The following is an 18,028-nucleotide window of genomic DNA, read 5'->3' on the forward strand; positions in this document are numbered from 1 at the left end:
AAGGAAAATAAACTGTTTGTCTGGGTTAGTTTGACTTACAACATAATAGGAGGGTTAGATATCTCTTTTATTATGTGTACGTTGTATGTAGCCAGTGCCACGCACGTGAAAAGTGGTGCATCGTATTAATATAGACGAAATGCAAAACTCAGATGAAGATTTTAACGATTCTGTCAATAAAGGTTTACACAGGTTTTATGGTTTTATGGAAAGTTTATGGATTGGAGGGAACAAGTCGAGCCTTTGGAAGTTCTTACAATAGACCTGAATATACACAGGTCACTGAAAGTACTCGAGTTTATATATTTTGAACAATTTGATAATCATTTGCTCAACATTATTATATAGGCTATGTTTTGCTGACGGTGTGTTTGTCTCCTGCAGTTTTCTGTCATGACCATGACCCAGCACAATGCAAAAGCGTTTTTCTATTGACTTTATTGTTTATTGCCACAGAGAGGTAGTAACAGGGACATAATCCTGCTCCAGGGTGAAGCCTGTTGGACACCCTTCCTCTACACTCTGATTCCAAAGGGACGAGGATGGAGGATGGATGAGGAGATTTGTTTCCTGTGATACAAACATGTGCCGTGTGGTCTCTGTCATACAGCTATGTGCTATTCTGTTGAGATTTTGTTTTGTTTGCATGGGACCCTGTTTGGTCCTTTGCTCTCCTTCAGAAAGATGCAGCTCCCTCTATTGGTGTATATATGCTGTGCAGTTTTTGGCTAACCTGTAATGAGCACATCTGTGTAGTTTCACTGTGGTTTTGCCAGAATACACAGTGAGGAAGGGTGTTTTCTCTTTTTTGCCGTTTTTGTTGTTTACAAGAGGAATTCAGCACCCTGTACTGGCGCCATATATATGTGAGTTGAGCGCGTTGTCTCCTATTTGTATGAACAGAAATGAACCTGGATCTGTCCATCAGAGTATCCTGTGTTGGGTCCTTGAATTTGATGGGAATTGGGCCTGGAAGGCCCTTGGATTTCATGTGTAAGATAGAAAGTGAACACTTTTCCTTGATTAGGTAACATTAAAAAGACAAAAGAACAAGCGACTACTAAAGAATAAAACATGCGGTAGTCAAAGATTTTCATTACTCAGGAAAATCAACCAAGTACTTTGATAAATCTAAACAGATTCAAGATTTTCTTTGTGTACTTGCGGTGTATTTTCAATGCTGGCGTACTAACTCAGTTTTAGACATAGTGCTGTTGTTGTTGTCAATTTGAAAATTGTTACTGTGGCATTCCAATAAAGTATTTTCTTGCAGCTAAAAACACTTTTTTTTGTTGATATGTACTTTTAGTGATGTTTAGTTTTCATTCAGCACTGCTAGACTTCATGGGATTCACTTATTCAGTAGTATCACAAGGAAAGCCGGTGTGGGTCAAGCAAACCCCAAATCATTTTAATAAGACCAGAGATGGACAAAAAGTCATTGAGTGAGAGAATGTTGTGTGCCATATCACATGGGCATGACCAATATAGTATGGCTAATTGCGGGTGGTTTAAAACATGGATTGTGAGACAGTCCTCCAGTCTTCCCAGGATAACTCGTCTCAGCCGGCTCTGACTTGATCTACTTTTAAAAAACAGAAGGAGATTTTTTCAGTTTTCAACATCTAGAATCAAAAGATTTGAAAATTCAGAGTTCAAAACCCTTGTGGAAATGTCTCCGGGAGTTTCCAGCTGTCATTATCGTGAAGTTCCACCATGCATCTCCTTCTCCGGATCTGGATTCATGGCCACCTACCAGTTAGGGGTCGCCCAGTGCTTCCTAATTCACGCACCGTGGATACTCCGCATGGCACCTTGTGTCCTGGGTGCATCTGCTGGGTCTCTGGTTGCGGCTGCTGTGGTCTGTGAAATGAGCCCGGGTGAGTGACTCTATCCTTTTTTTAAATTTTTTTTAAAAATAATTTACTTCTATTGCATGTAACACTGTTTCTGACTTAGAGTCTTCTGTTTTACAGTTGGTATCCGGGATGAGATGCTACATTTTGTCAAACAGATGAAGGCTTTTACTCTTGGACCATTAAACCCCTCAATCAATATCTTCAACTGGTTGGAGGTGGTCTTACAGAAATATCTTCCTTCCGATGCACACCAGCTGGCCAACGGGCGCCTTGCTGTGGCTATGACCCGCCTGATCGACAGCAAGCTCATCATCAAGTCAGATTTCCAGTCCAAAGAGGATGTAATACAGGTCAGTATGTCACCTGAGCAGGTTAGAGGAAACAATAATGGTAACACTTAATTTAAGGTCCAGAAACTCTTTTGTTTTTTCATTTACCAGAAACATTTTTGAAGATTCTTTGAAGTTTCCCCCAAATTCCGACTCAAAATGTATTGAACATGACCAAAATAATATTTAGTAGTAATATCCTGCTATTTTCCAAGAAGCATTTAATGGATAACTAATGTTTTTATTTAACACATACAAAAAAAAGAGAGAAGAGAAGATGACCAGTTGCTCTGTTTAACAGAGTGAAGGCAACATTTGTATCAGGTGCTCTTGACCAACCGCTTATTGCGAAATGGAAAAATATTATCATTTTTGTGGTAATTTGTAAAAAACAAAAACAAACCTTTACAGTGATGATGATACCTATCACCAATTATTACCGTCTTTATTCCCATGCTGTCCCCAGGCTTTGTTGTGTAGCTGCTTTGTGCCTGGTTACTGCGGCATGCTGCCTCCATCTATTAAAGGAGTGGTGAGTGTTTGATGGCCTTATCAATATCAGTGGTTGAATATCAGTAACATTTACTCAAGTTACTGAAGTTCTAAAGTGAAAGTTTGAGGCACACGTACTTACATTTTTTTGCAACATTAGTCTTCTAATTCCCCTTATCTTAGAGGCGAAAATTATACATTTTACTCCACTGCATATATCTGACAGTTTTAGTTACTAGTTACTCGAAAGACTACAGTTTCTTCATACCTTTCCAGTCCAGTAAAATTTTTGATTTTAACTTTTAAATTTGTGATAAACTGAAGGATGAAATGTGCAGTGAAAATTCTACCTTCAATCTAAAAAGATAAATAATGTGATGCATTGCTGTGGATTTGACTGCTCAGCAGTATTTAAAGTAGTAAAACCTAAAAATCTACATGCAACACACATGAATGTAGCAGTGATATTCATCCAAAAATATCAGATAATGATAGTGAAACACTGCAGGACCTTTACTTGCATTGGAGCATTTTCACAGTGTGTTACTAGTTTTTTACCACACTTCAACCCCTGGTTCGTAATCTAATGTATGTGATCTTATCTCTCAGCATTATGTTGACGGAGGTTTCAGCAGCATGCAGCCACTACTGCCTGTACCCTGCAGCTCCATCTTGACGGTGTCTCCCTTCTCTGGAGAGATGGACATCTGTCCTGCTGACACACCCTGCATGTGGGACATGGTAGTGAGCGGAACCACCCTGAAAGGCAACATGGCGAACAGTCTGAGGATCCTGAACGCTCTCTACCCGATGGCTCTAGAGGTCAGACCCCTGATGTGTCCCACTGGACGGCTCGTTGCAAATGTTGGGACAATGTGTAAAACATAGATAATACAAAATGTTATTTTGCAAATTATTGTATTCTGTTTTTATTTAGGTGTTTGTCCCTTTTCTTGTGGAATGGGTGTTGGAGTATATTGGTAGCTGCCTAGGTGATGAAAAAATATACTTTAAAATGAAGATTTTTAGAAATGTGGTGCAGGAAAATTAAGTTTTGTTTGATAACAGTTGGGACTGAAAGATGAGCTTATAATTTGTGTGAAAAAATATGAAGCTGTAATGACAAATGAGCATATCAGCCAACCTAAATGTTTGAAATTTGATGAATCGGTGCATTTGTCCGACAGTAACACTGTATAATAGATCCTCTAAGGCAAGAGTTTATGAAATATTGTTCTGTTTGTGCATCTTCCTCTCTTTAGACTTTGGAACAAGCCTACGACAGCGGCTACAAAGACACCGTTCAATTTCTTGTGTCCAATGGTGGGTCAGCTGCCTCTATACATAAAAACGTTCTTCTTATGCCTCAATCTGTCTGTGCCTCACGTCTTCCCCTTGTTTGCAGATATTATCCCATACATGATGATGCACAGTGTATCCGATGACTGTGACCAATCCAAGACACGGATGCGTGTGGAGACTGACTTTAATAAAGAGAAGCAGATGAAAGCAGAAAAGGAGGCCGCAACACTGACGACTTTAACAGCCTGCAGAAGCTCTGCTGAGCAGGTATCGACTGGAAATCAACAAACTGAAGAACCTCTTCCCCACTTTGAGGTGGTAAAGAATGGTACGTCTTACACTCACACAAACACACTCTCACACACATTAAACATGCAGCATTTAACCGCCTGATCTGATTTCCTGTTCAGATGTACAGAAAATGTTGAATTAAATACACTGAGGTTAAAGTCTGTCCCAAGTTTCTTATGCTGGGTATCTAAGTACAGATTTAGCAAAACAGTTATTGTTAGTGCTACTACATGTTACTACAGACATCATTGGAGCGTCGAAGCACTGAGATCGAAACCAACAAAGTCAACCAATTCAGAGGGGTAGGGCGAGTCTTCTTGAGCAGTATGACTTCTATCTTCACTGTTCAAACAGAACCATACAGTGACAAGGAGCAATTTAGAATGCATTCATACTGGTTTCTCTTGTTAGATCCATGAACTGTACAAGCAAATTAAGCACGTGATCAGTTGGTAGATAATGTCACAGTCCCCTGACGGTATCACAGATTTTTTTTATCGAGATATCGTGGAATCCAGTATATCCTTACATCCCTTGTCGTACATGTTTCAGTTCTGCTGGACACCGGGTTAACCTATCTGGGCATGTTTGGACTCTCTGTGAAACTGCTATCCTTGCTGCTCTTGCCTCTCACCCTGTCGTTCTACACTGCACTCCAGTGCAGGCATAGGTAACACGTTCACTAAACACACAGTACATGACACGGACCCGACCGGTAAATGAAGGGCTACGGCCAACAGATGACGAGCTGAACTTTTTTACAAGTTAAAGAGGCCATATTATACTAATAGTTAGTGTCAGCTACAGATGAAGTGGATCTTCGCATCCGACTCAAAGCAAAAACAAGCAGATATTTCGCAACATTTTTTTTAATGTGGCACAGGAAATTAAACTGATGTGAACAATTAAATGAGAAAGGAATCAGATTTTTGGTGTCATAGTAGTTTTGCTAGGTGACATGATGCTAATTATAATCCACTTTTAACATATGTCAACTTAAATGTGAGTGACTGGGTTAGGATGTCCCTGTACTGCTCACCTGTTAATGAATCAGTATAAACTGATGGCAGTTTATGCAATCATCACTGTTTATAGTTGTGGTTCATTATGAGTTTAAAGAAGAAAAGCATTGTATTTTAATATGCAGTATTTTAGTGAGTCTTTCCTCCCTCTCTCTGTGTCTCAGAGTGGAGTTGCTGTTCAGCCAGGTGCCAGAGTTGATGTTCTGGGCGTGGCATGCCATGAGACACTTTACATTCTTCTTCTACAGCATATTCATCTGTAGCCTCAAGAAGAACATAAATGACCGGTAGGATGGCTCAATAATTACTGAAACTATGCGTGATACTTTCAGAAGTACTGTTTACTTGTTTAACCTCTAACCTTTGGGTTCTGTTCTTGTATAATACCAGTGGTGGAAATGTTCTTATCTGGGTTGAGGCGTGGGGGTATTTCACTCATTGCCATGACTGTTACATGCTGTACAAGCACTTCAAGCTTTTCTGTTCCACATTTTGAGTACAAATTTGAAGTTTCCCTGTCTTATTTCCGTTGCCATTTTCAATTCCATTGTCACAATTTACGCTGTCAGTTTGAGCAGTGCCATTTGAAATTTTGCATTTTTTTCATGTACACACATCATCATGATCATTTTATATTTAAAATGTACTTTTTCAATTTAACCTTTTTTTTTTACTCACAGCCGTATGATCGCTCATCGTGAAATAGCACATTTAATTATATCTCTTGCTCTGACCACTGGAACTGTGAATGTCTGAACAACCGTTTCTGATTAAATTTATGAACTCACCAGTATTTATAGCTAAAGGACCAGCGGGCTAATGGTTATCTCTGTGTTTTAGGATTATGCCCTTCATGATGCTGTTGGAATGGATGAACATTCAAGAACAATGTGAGGCTCCAAAAGGACAGAGGAATGTTACAGCTGTCCATCAGACTCCCTCTTCTGACCGTTCAAAAAATGTCAGGCATCGGAGTCAATACAGACAGTTTGTCACTGCATCACAGGATTACAAGAAACCAGAATTACATTGTATGTAGACAACAGAGTATTTATCTTTTTAGTTCACCAAGCAGAAATGCTAATGCTGTTTACTTGTGTAACTTGTGCAACAAAGGTTTTTGATGGTTGAGATTTCTATTTGTTGTTTTTTTTCCCCCCACTTTATTTAATGTCAGCTGGTTAAAGTGTTACTATTATTTTGTGCTTTTGATGGATCAGTAGCGAGAGCAGTGGCGGTTCTAGACCAGTTTTAATAGGGGGGCCAGGTTGGGGCTGGCTTTTTTGTTAGGGGGCGCATACAACCCGGAAAAAAAGTTAAATTCCTCATTCAGACAAAACAATGTTTACAATTTCAGCAATTTTGATTGGGTAGTAAACTGCTGAGACACTTTATTTCTGCCTTTCCCTTCAAAACAAAATCATTGCAAGAAATCTGTCATTGTGTTATTGATGCAGACTCCCTGTCAGGGGGGCCACAGGGGGGTCCAGACTCAGAGTTACGGGGGCACTGGCCCTTGTTGGCCCCCCCCCCCCCGCCAGAACCTCCCCTGAGCGAGAGGCCCAGTTGTAGCAGAAGCCATTCTGTGTGGTGGAATATGGAACTTATCCTACATTTCTATATGACAGAAACATTCCATGAGGATAAGCAGTCTGTTCTGAAGTTGGTATAGGGTGAAAATGCATGGGCTGGTCAAAAGAATCTCTTCATGATGTAGGCATGACTGTACAGATATTGTGTGGTCATGAGATATGCTCGTGGCAATGCTGTAAAGATATGCTGTGCAAAACTTTAGGCAATAGGGTTGAATGGGGCTGAAATGAAAGTTTCTTTCTCTGAAAACCAATTGTTACTAAACATCAAATCAAATCAATTCAAATGTATTTATATAGCCTTTATATACATCCTTTGCAGCGGTATAATGGCTGATTTAACAAAGTTCAAAAGTACAATTTGACAATTTTTTAAATTCTTTATTTTGGTCTAATGCACTAATGCAATGTTGTCAGGCAACATTACTGAGTCTCCGAAAGTCTAATGTGATATCCAGCTTACAGTAAACACTAACTAGTGGTTCAGCAGCTGACTTGTGTGAAAAATCAAATCCCATCATTAATTTGTCACGCAAACTTTTTGTGAAACGTTCAAGGCAAAAAATACTTAGAGTAGCCTCAGGGTGTTCATGTAATGTCTTACTCATTTCATTTATGCAGTAGAGGTGTCAACATGTCCTGTGATGTACCATTTTAACACTGCGCTCTTTCATTCTTTGTCCCCTTGAGTGTAAACATTTACTACCTTCCTACTACTGCTGTTCATTGATGTGATGTGTCATTGGTCTCTAGCATGCCCTAATTCCTTTTCCAAAGTGACTACAGAAAATTCTGGGAACTCTGACAAATGTTGGCCAATGTGACGCAAGAATCCATTCTTTTTGCCACTGTCATTTTGTAACACTGTTCTCCTGTACTCTGAGGATGAATAAATGGTGCTTCTCAAATTTGTTTTGTACAAGGTGTTTCTGTTTCTCTTGATAAACATTAAGCGATTGGTTAACACCACCATAACACCTAATCTTTTTAAAAACGGCTGTACATTTTGAGGCAAACAGTTTCTGTTGGACTGGCCAACAACTCATTTTGGCCGACAAACATGACGACAATCAATCACCTGACTCTTTTTTTCTTCTTCTTTTTTTCCGTCAAGGGATGGGCCAAATAATATAAATATGGATTGGCCAAAAATACATTATTTTGAGATACTGGGAGGATGGTATTGCAGTTTGTTTTGTTTTTTAATTAAAGCGAAACTCTAGCCAAAAAGCAACCAAGGCTTTATTTGGGATTGAATATGAGTCAAACCTTCGTGTAAAAGCATAATTACGACGAAAGAGGCACTTTTAAGATTTACCGTAGTTTCGGTTTTGGGCGCGTTAATTTTGAACGGGAGAGCTAGGGGCATGACATGCTAGCATCAAAATCGCTATTTTTAGAACACTAAGAAGGCTCGACACAACATGAAACTTTGCTCACAGCATCACCAGGGTCTCTACTCATGAACACGAGCATTGAGAACATTGTTTGTGCACACAGAGTTTATGAAACTCACGTTAGCTGCTGCATCTCCTGTGCGTCGCCATCATGGCACACAAATAAAGCCTCGGTTGCTTTTTGGCGAGAGTTTCGCTTTAAGATGAAGATCCAGAGTAACATTAATAATATCTAGGAGGGCCTTTAGTACAGTTAACAATTTGAAAGTGTCGCCGTCTTCTTCCTATTTCTCTCTTATTTTACCATTGAGATTCTTGTTGACTAGGAATTTAAGATGTCTAGATGAACGTTCAGTCATCTCACATCAACCTCTTTACAGTTCTGCTAAAAAGTTTTCATCATAATTTGTTCAACTAGGTGTTAGCAGCTGACAGTTTTTCATGCAAGAGTCCACATGTCAGTTTGGATGAATAACTTGAATACCTAACTAAAATGTGTCCTCGACAGTTAGCCAAGAAAATAGATGACAGAAAATTAAGGAAGAGAAAAATGCAACACAGCTCAAGATTGACCCAGGGGCACTGTAGTTCATAACCCCTCAGCTACACCAGATACAGTACACACTTTATAAGCTAATCCACCATTTACACTTCTGCCAGAAACACAACATGTGTTGGAACAGATCATTTGATCCCTGCGCTCCATGTCCTTTTCATACAGATGGCCTGTTACCTGTGGAGAGATCCTCTTATATAATGAGTGTGGACGGATCATACGGATAACACACACATCTGCTGCTGTCCTACACCAGCCACTGATCCAGCCAGTCAGCCGGCAACCAGCTGGCTTTGTAAAAACGGAGAGTAGATAGAAATACGCAGGGGTTCATACATTTAGGATACTCAGAAAAAGAGCAGATTCTGTTAATTAAAAAATTGTAAAGTCTCTCCTCTTCTATCGTATTAAAGGCCATTAAAATTTGATTTGAGGAAATGACTGACATGGCTAAAATTAGACCCCAAGCTGCTCCCTATCTCTTTGGTGATGGTACCTCTGAAAAGTGCATGACCTTTTCATTAATCCCCCTTTGGCAGCAGGGTAACCAGAGGGTATTTAGGTGATATGACCACACACAAACATTATGTTTGTGGGTTGTTTTTTTTCATAATTTTTGGTTGTGATTTCTTTTTTTATCATCATTATCATTTGAAAGGTGTGGGTTGCTGTGAGAGAGAGAGGGCAGAGGATGGACAGACGGAGAGGTTGGCCAACTTTGTGCTGAGTGCCGGTGCCCTCATGATGGAGCTGGAGGACTGAGGAGAAAAGAGGACGACCTTTGACATGATGAAAAAAGGTCGCGACCTTTGCAGAGACTGTGTTCACCATAATGCCCACATATAACTAAACAGAAGCAAAGCTCCGCCCCTTCTGGTGTTCCCCGTGGGACCTAATTTTAGGAAAAAATTAGAAGCGACGTCACCTATGCAACTCTTTTGTAACAGCTGATTGCTTGTTTAGGTTCACACCATTAGCGGACAGGTTAGGGATAAGGTAACCACCCCTTTCCAGCATGTTGGAGGCTGGCTTGGATAGTAACAATAATTTATGTGTAAAATTTCCACACTGCAGGTGTATAAAACAGGCTTTCAGGTGATTATGCCTTAAGACGGCGAGGGGAGAACGAGTAGGATGAGGCAGGAAGAGTGTAGCTTGTGCTGGACAGGGGACCAGATCAACATGTGTGAAAGACATACAAAAGAAATGGAGGGGAAATGAAAAAAAAAAGGATATGTCAGCCAGACAGTAAGATCTGATTATATAGTTTTGTCGAGCGTGTTGTCTTTTAATCTCAGGGTTGGTAGTTCACTGTCAGGCTACAGGCCACATGTCAAAGCAACTAGCCCCAGTTGGCCCTTATTGAGAAACTAAATCTACCTTGCATTCATCCTGTTATGGAGGCTCATGGTGGAATAACACCTCAACATAAGCTTATTCATGTTACGTTATGATTTGTCACCAAAGCTACACATTTTTTAGGCAGGTTTGAAGTCAGTATTTCTCCCTTTTCTCTCCAAAATATATGTTTGTCTGTCCACATGCATGTGGCACTGAGGTTCAGGTGTCAGAGATGTTTCCTGTGCTTGATATTGTACAAACCCTTACCATATTGTAGGTATTTTCTCAGTTTGTGCATGTGTATATCTACATGTCTAAGTGTGTCAGTGCGTGTGTGTGTGTGTGTGTGGGGAATAGCGGACAAGTAACTCTTGTATTTATTTATCCACCAAATGCCTTTTAACCCTCACAATCCTACACAATCTCATCTCACACACAAACACACACAGATAGGAATAATTTCTTTAATCTAATCTCTTCATTTCACACACATAAACGTAATAGATATGGCAGTGAGTCATTTTAACTTACTCATGTAGTAAATATAGCTGAAGTTATAAACGTGAGCAGGTACATTCGTAACTGAAGTTACAAACTGACTCTAAATGATTTTAGATTATTTTTAGACTCTCCAATAATTTATTGTTTCATTGTAATTACCTGCAAAACTAATGGCATTCCCATCAGCCTCAACTGGACTTTTGTTCCTAACTTTAGACCTCCAACACATCAGCATGTTAGCATTTAGCTCAAAGGCCTCGATTTTCTACTTGCCAAAAGAGTTTTGGAGATTGCCAATAAAAAGGCAGACGGGAGTGTTACGACCAGGGCCTAGGGGAAACCCTGGTGCAACATGAAAATGAGACTCCCCTCTTCCCACCCTTCAAGCACCACCAGCAGCGAAGTGTTTTTAAATGGTTTTATTCACAAATATAGTGTGTACACGATCACACATGCTGGCAGTCTGGGACAGCAGAGGACAGCTTACAGGAACTGAAGAGGAGCCGGCCCTTAAACTCTTGGCTTCCCGGCAGGAACCAATCAGCTCCCTGGGACAACCTGCAATCACTCAGACACACCTGCAACCAATCACACGCACACTCACGTAAAAGAGGGTTACTGAAACAGTCAAAAAGAAACATTTATGACCTCTAGGGTCGTAACAGAGAGGCAAATCAGCGCTCGCTCCTGTGAACAACGAACGTTATGTGTGAACTGTTTTGATCCAAGAGCTCGTCAAGAGCAGAGTAGTTGTGTGGCTGAATCTCAATTTTGTTTACGTCTGCTTCCCCATGAGATCACATGAGGGGGATCCCGTGGGAGCCCAGCTTTAGTCTTCAGAGCTGTAAAGCTGTGAAGACAAACCCCTGCAGCTACACAGAGCTCTGTTCACTGTTAATTCAAGATTAGTTAATATTGAAGATATCACATGTTCAAATTTGCGCCAAATTCGACACTGCGCTTCATTTAGGCATCAGAAATGAACCTGAAAAGTGTGAAGTAGATCTGAGGAACAGTTAAAAAGATATGCAAATAACACGCTGATATAAAGAGATTCCTTGCTTTGTAGTTTAATCTCAACACGTGGTCTCAAGAAATTGTGAAAAAAAGAGTAAGTTCTAGAAGATTCTTTGCCTTAAGATGCCCGACCAACTATCCTGCTGAGTTTGTTTGTCTGTCTTGAATGTGGGTAATCTGTGGGATCTGGAAGGGATAATTTAGATTAATTCTGTCCACTCAATCAAGCAGACCTAAACAGATGTTGCCAGGTTTCACTAGGGAGCACAACTTAGATGTTTTAATGAATGAGTTTGTTGTGTGTGTGTGTGTGTGTGTCCCACGTGGATCTCTTAGACCCTCGGCAGGAGTAATAAACAGCAACAGATTGACAGTTTTCTGCTTCTAATCCTTTCCTCCTCCTCCTCCGTCTTCCAAATTTAGAGCCCAGCTGATAAGATGAAGAAACACAGTCTTGGTGATGATGCCAGACACTGAGGCGTATCTTTTCCTTGCAAAGCTGACTGGCAACTCTCCATTTGTCTTAATTCAGACTTTCTTCACTTCTTCACCTCTCTCCTCTGTTGACATCTCATCACTTTATCTAATCATCCTTTTAATTTAGAGGGTTTCCTAGTGAGTAATGTGCCACAGTGTAATGTGCATTGGTTCAGGATTAAATTCATGTATATGCAGATCCTTTTACAGCTAAAAATCAGTGTTTTTGCGCATATTGAACAATTTAGCAATAATCAATAATATATGCCTCATACAGTATATATAGTGTATAATATCTCATACAGCATAATCTATTTGTAGTCTATCACGCTGCATTGTAGTTTGTAAATGGTGCAAGCGTCCGTACACATCACTTTGACTTGGATGAAAAGGTTCAATTTCCTTCCTTTGCTATATTTATTTCTCAATAGTAACAGCAATATTATTGTTGTGACGCACTTTTAAAGTAATTCTGACTTATCCTTCTTATCATACTTAAATACAGCCTGTTACACTTGAGCGTGAAATATAAAAGACAAGACCAAGATGCTATCGCTTGAGTCCATCTCATGACCGGCTGCGGTGACAAACAGTCCTGTTCAGAGCTGGAAGTGCAAAACTTTTTCTGCTGCACAGTCGAGAGTATTGTTTATCTTGGCCTGTTTTTTGTTCTTTCCAGGGAACGTTACAAAGAGTGATGTCTCTTTTTCTGGGACATCCTGCTTTCAAAGGCAAACCTCATAAACAGTTTCATGCTTTCATATCCAGTACAAACACAACAAGATCTGTTGGCCTCACATGCTCTCACGCAGTGTTTCTGCGGATAAAGGGTTTTGTCTACAGACACCTCAGTGAAGTAAATGTGGACGGATAAAATCTTCATACTGACCTTCTATTCAATGTACTTTTAATAGAAAGGTTTCGATTTTATTTGTTTGGAATATCAGTTATTTTGAACACACAGCTGGAGATGATTCATTATTTTCTTAGACTTTTGGCCTTCCTTTTGTTTAATTCACTCAACTGCTATTATTGGGAACAACATAAAAAGAGATAAGTTGGGATACTTGGGATACTAACATACTTGCTCATCAGCAAACCACGGATATGTTTTTATGTGTTTTTATTAATATTTCTACAATACATATATTACTTTCTGTAGGCTATCTGAGCTGACTTTCTTATCAGTCAGAGGGAACAGTGGTGGAGTGATGGTGAGGCCAGATGGCTTCTGGGTGAGAGGGTAGTTTTAGCAAGACAATAAGACATTTTCCAGCTGTCTTAGTTCAGCAACAAAACCGGGTATTTTAAGGCAAAACATGATCTTTTCCTCACCCTCAGCGGGTAGTTCTTTATGCCTTGCCCTTAACAAGACCTCAAGCTTCAAACTTGTAAAGTGGAAACATGAAAAGCAGACAAAAAAAGAATGTGAAGGTGAAACACTGAAGAAGGTTTCAACATATACAACATGATATGCAGAAACATACACGGCAACATTTATTTCGGTAACTGGGTTGCATCCAGACAGACAGAGTGAGTTGTGAAAGGTCAACTTATTGTAATGGCAGTGCATAGAAACAAGACGTTTAATATTCAAGTCGCTGATTAGGGTACAAATGTGTAAAAGTGTGAACATTTTGTGAAGAATGAAAGACAAAACTAATAACAAATCCTGGTGTTTCGTTCACTGGTTAATTCAAATCTGCAAACTGGGTCCCCTCTGTGTATGTGGACACGATGACAGACGGCTATCATCACCAGGCGCAGTTAATTATAGATGAACATACACACACACGGACACATGACACACAGCAGAGGAGGGAGGCCCTATAGCTGAAACAGAAATAAACTGTCTGCCAGCTCTTTCCTCTGTGTCACGCAAACCCTCTCTCTGTCCTGTATACCTAATTGTGCCCTCTTCTGTCTGTTTTTATCTCACCCGCTCCTCATATCTCTCTCTCCGATGTGGAACTTTCCATCAAAGCGTCTCGTTAATGATGGAGCGATCTCATGCATCTTTAAGTGCTTGACGGGGATCTTCCACTGAGCAGGTTCAACCCTGAGCTCACACAAACGGACCTTTCGAAAAAGTCAACAGGGCTGTTTAGATCATTTGCACTTGAATACTGTCTTGCAGGTGTGGAATTTCAGGATTTTTCCTTTTTTAAAAAAAAAAATCTCACAAGCATATGTGCAAAGAGATAGAATGGGATAAAGGATATGAAGCAAATTGTTCATCAGTTCATCATTTATTTAACGCTTCCTGTTGTTAGTGCTTTTAGGTCAGTGTGTGTCAAGTAATAATGTAAGCTTTCTAAATGAGAACTGCTGCAGGTGTTATGCAATGTGATAGTTTTATGTGATTTTATGTATGAAGTGCATTATGAGATTAACTGTTTAACCAAGATGCATGTTGTTGATGCCGACTGTATAAAGAGTCTTGAAAAGGCGGCTTCAGTGTTGACAGATGCTTGAAGCAGTTGAGTAGAAACATGTCATGGAATGGACAATGAATAAAATGTCCTTCAGCCAAACCAGATTGGGAGGCACCATAAGAAACAATAATCCTCTTTTAGCACAGATGAGTATTTAGGTAATGGGTTAAACGTGTGAAACTGTGTGTTTTTATTTAGATTTGTGTGTGTGTGTGTATGTGTGTGTGTGTGTGTGTGGAAGCCCGAACAGTCTAATTTTATGTTTCCCCAGCAGATTAACACTGCATGCAGAAGATAATTCTGTCACAAACAGGGTAAATGAGTCTAAAATTGTCCTTTTTTGAACCTGCACCAGCCGATGAACACACTGCTGCTGGCTGCTGCTCTCAATCTCATTGTGTCAGAGTGCTGTGTGCATATATAGCACAGATATAGTGTATGTACACATATTGATGTCCCCTTGAAGGTAGGTGATGGACAAATCTCTTCCAAAAAGTAGTACAATGCAGTTTATGTCACGTACAACACAAAACAAGATAAAATGTAATTTTAGATTCATATATTGTATATTTCAGATTATAAAGGGATTACTTTGGGCACTCGGACATTCCTAAAAAATGTATGTTTGTCACTCTTAAATGGAATACACGGTGAGTTTACTCCAATCTTGATTATTTGTATAAATCTGTCGCTTTAGATATAATTGCATTTATCGTAACTTATTTAGCTTTACAACAAATACGGAAAGTAATCTGGAAGTATCTATAATTAAGTTTGGGTAATCCCTGGATAACATTACCGATTACAATTTTGATGAGGTGTCTAGTGGCGGTAATTGAATACAATTTTAGTGACCTTCCCAACCTCGCCAGGGATGCAGGCAGACTGATTGGCTGTGGTTAAAACCCTACAGCGCCATGTGACTGTGGCACACACACACACACACGCACGCACGCACGCACATACACACACACACACACACACACATACACACACACACACACACACCCTGGATAGCACACACCCTGGATAAATCACCAGAAAGAGACACCCGGATTAATATCAAAAGCTGTTTTAGTCGTCGCTGATATGATGTGATATCTGGATTTAACATTTTGTTTTTTTTAAATCCAAGTTTGAAGCTCAACACTGTCTCTAATCAAAATGCAGCTGTTCGAGCACGCTTTGAGACCTGGAGCACCATAACAGACAAAGATTCAATCTGTTACATTTGTGTTACTAAATGGTTTCACTAATATTAAGATTTTCTGTCAAGTCGTTGAACAATCGCCTGTTGTTAACACTGAGTGAGTCAATCCTGCGAAATAGATTAAAATTACAAGCATGAATACAATGCTTGATGGTGATAAAGGATTACATGGCATGTAAAGATGATATATACACTTTATTATGAGCGATGGGCAGAGGAAAGGCATTAGCTCTGGGAAAACTAAGTAATGCTTCTTCATATTTCAAATTTGTCCTCATGTTTTTTTAAAATTTTGTCATCTTTTTTACTTCAACGTTTCATTGTAGCACTCTTCCTCAGTAGTTAGATTCCAGCTTTAGCCAGAGTTGAATGTTGGCTTCTTATGTTTCTGCAAACCACCCATACATTAACATTGTACTTGTCGTATGTACAGTATGTAGGTGTTGCAGAAACAACTGTTTGAGACAAGGCAAACCACCGGATATGTTAAATGAGATGAAATGACAGTTTCAGAATTGTTTGTGGCAACAAAGCTTCACATTTTCTTTGAGATATCAAGACAGCGCAGACTTTTTAATTTGATAAATGTGTTGATGGACACTTTTAGCATTAACTCCAGGCCAGTAATTCCAGCAATTACTGTCACAAGGCTTTTAGTTACACCTGTGTTTGACATGTCGAAACCTCAATTTGGAGAGCACTAAGTTAGAGAACAAGTGTTTTAGTTCAGGTTTCCGTACAGATAGAGCGGTCATCCACCAATCGAAGGATCATTGTATTGATTCCCAGCCCTTGCAGTCGACATGTCAAAGTTTCCTTGGGCGAGATGTCGAGCCCAAATTTTGCTCTTCCAGTGGAGTTTTTGTGCTTATGAATAGTTGAATTGCTCCTGATGAGCAGGTGGTGCCCTCGAAAAGCACTACAGTCCTTTGACACTTCATATAATACGTATATGCTTCAGATATTTTTAAATAATATGTATGCTTTTACAATAAAACTTCAGATAAAAACACATAAAATGTATGTATCTGCATCATACACACTATTTCCTTTTTCTGTGCTGCTGAACACAGTAAACACTGACAATGAGTTGGCTGATTATGTTTTAATGAACACACTCTGTATCTGTGGCCCAAGGGCATTCTCTGGAGAGTGATGTGACATCGTGCCCTCATAAGTGAGAAATTCAGAAAAAAGAGCTTTTGAGAAATCTGAAATAAAACAGTTATTTTCAGGGGAAGACTTGGAACAGAAACAAGTGTTTTTTTTTCTTCTTTACAAATCACAATTGTTGTCCAACATTAGGACATCACATTAGGACTGTACTTCATTAAGACTGAGTGTATGTTTACAATCATTCAGATATATGTGTGTGCGCCAGAGATCTCTTTCAATTGTAATTTATTTCCGCACCTAATTGTAACCTATCTATGTGGCTGCCAGACCTTTACCGGAGACCAGATAGCGTGTGAACTCCGCTCTCGTCTCCTGGCTGAAGTGTCATTTTCCCCTCCTTTCTCTCTTTTCAGCGCCAGCTCTGTTTTCACTCTTTGTCCTTGGATGACCCTCGTTTCCTCTAACTATTTAGTTATAATCTTGAGTCCTACATCCATTCATGGTTTAGGGTTACTGTTGTCAGGTTATACTGGAGCAAATGCAATCGCTTTTAATCATAGCTGGAAAAACAATTTTGGTTGAGCTGACAAATAAAACTCATCTGCGCTTGTTTTTCAGCAGCATTCCTAGAGTCTAGATGTTGGAAATACTGTGTTTGTGCCATTGTTCCCAACCCTGCATAATAACACGAGAACAGCTGTGATGTGATACAGAATCAAATTCAGCTCTAAAGTTGCCTGTGAGTGCATCTTAATCTGCATTGCCAAGCGGACATTTCTAGTGAATCAGAAGTTGTTGTGATAGTTCTATTGTTTATCACCAAATACCCTCTAACTTATATGCTTATAAGACAAATCGTTGCCTCTGATATTTAAGGAATGTGGTCACAGTCTCTTGCGGGGGGGGTGAATTTAGGATGAGGTCTATGTATCTCTCAGTGTGAGTTACATGATATTCAGCCTCCTACTTATACAGTATATAAACGTTTACTCTTAAGTTTTTCTTACAAATGTATTCAAAATAAGTGAAAAATATCTGCCAATGGAAGAGCAAGTCCTAGTTATATCACTGCAATGCTACATTTAAAGTTA

General features: G+C 39.6%; 1 protein-coding gene across 1 annotated transcript; it reads left to right on the forward strand.

Moving 5' to 3' along the window:
* The first annotated feature begins 1,586 nt into the window (after positions 1-1,586).
* pnpla1 (patatin-like phospholipase domain containing 1) lies at positions 1,587-6,342 on the forward strand. Its single transcript, XM_030423873.1, has 9 exons — positions 1,587-1,880; positions 1,977-2,209; positions 2,655-2,720; positions 3,290-3,502; positions 3,943-4,003; positions 4,086-4,310; positions 4,826-4,943; positions 5,460-5,582; positions 6,136-6,342. Exons 1-9 carry the CDS (start codon positions 1,673-1,675, stop codon positions 6,332-6,334), a joined length of 1,446 nt encoding a protein of 481 aa, XP_030279733.1. The 5' UTR covers positions 1,587-1,672; the 3' UTR covers positions 6,335-6,342.
* The last annotated feature ends 11,686 nt before the right edge of the window (positions 6,343-18,028 follow it).

The sequence above is a fragment of the Sparus aurata genome, chromosome 7, assembly GCF_900880675.1.
Source record: "Sparus aurata chromosome 7, fSpaAur1.1, whole genome shotgun sequence".
Taxonomy (NCBI): domain Eukaryota; kingdom Metazoa; phylum Chordata; class Actinopteri; order Spariformes; family Sparidae; genus Sparus; species Sparus aurata.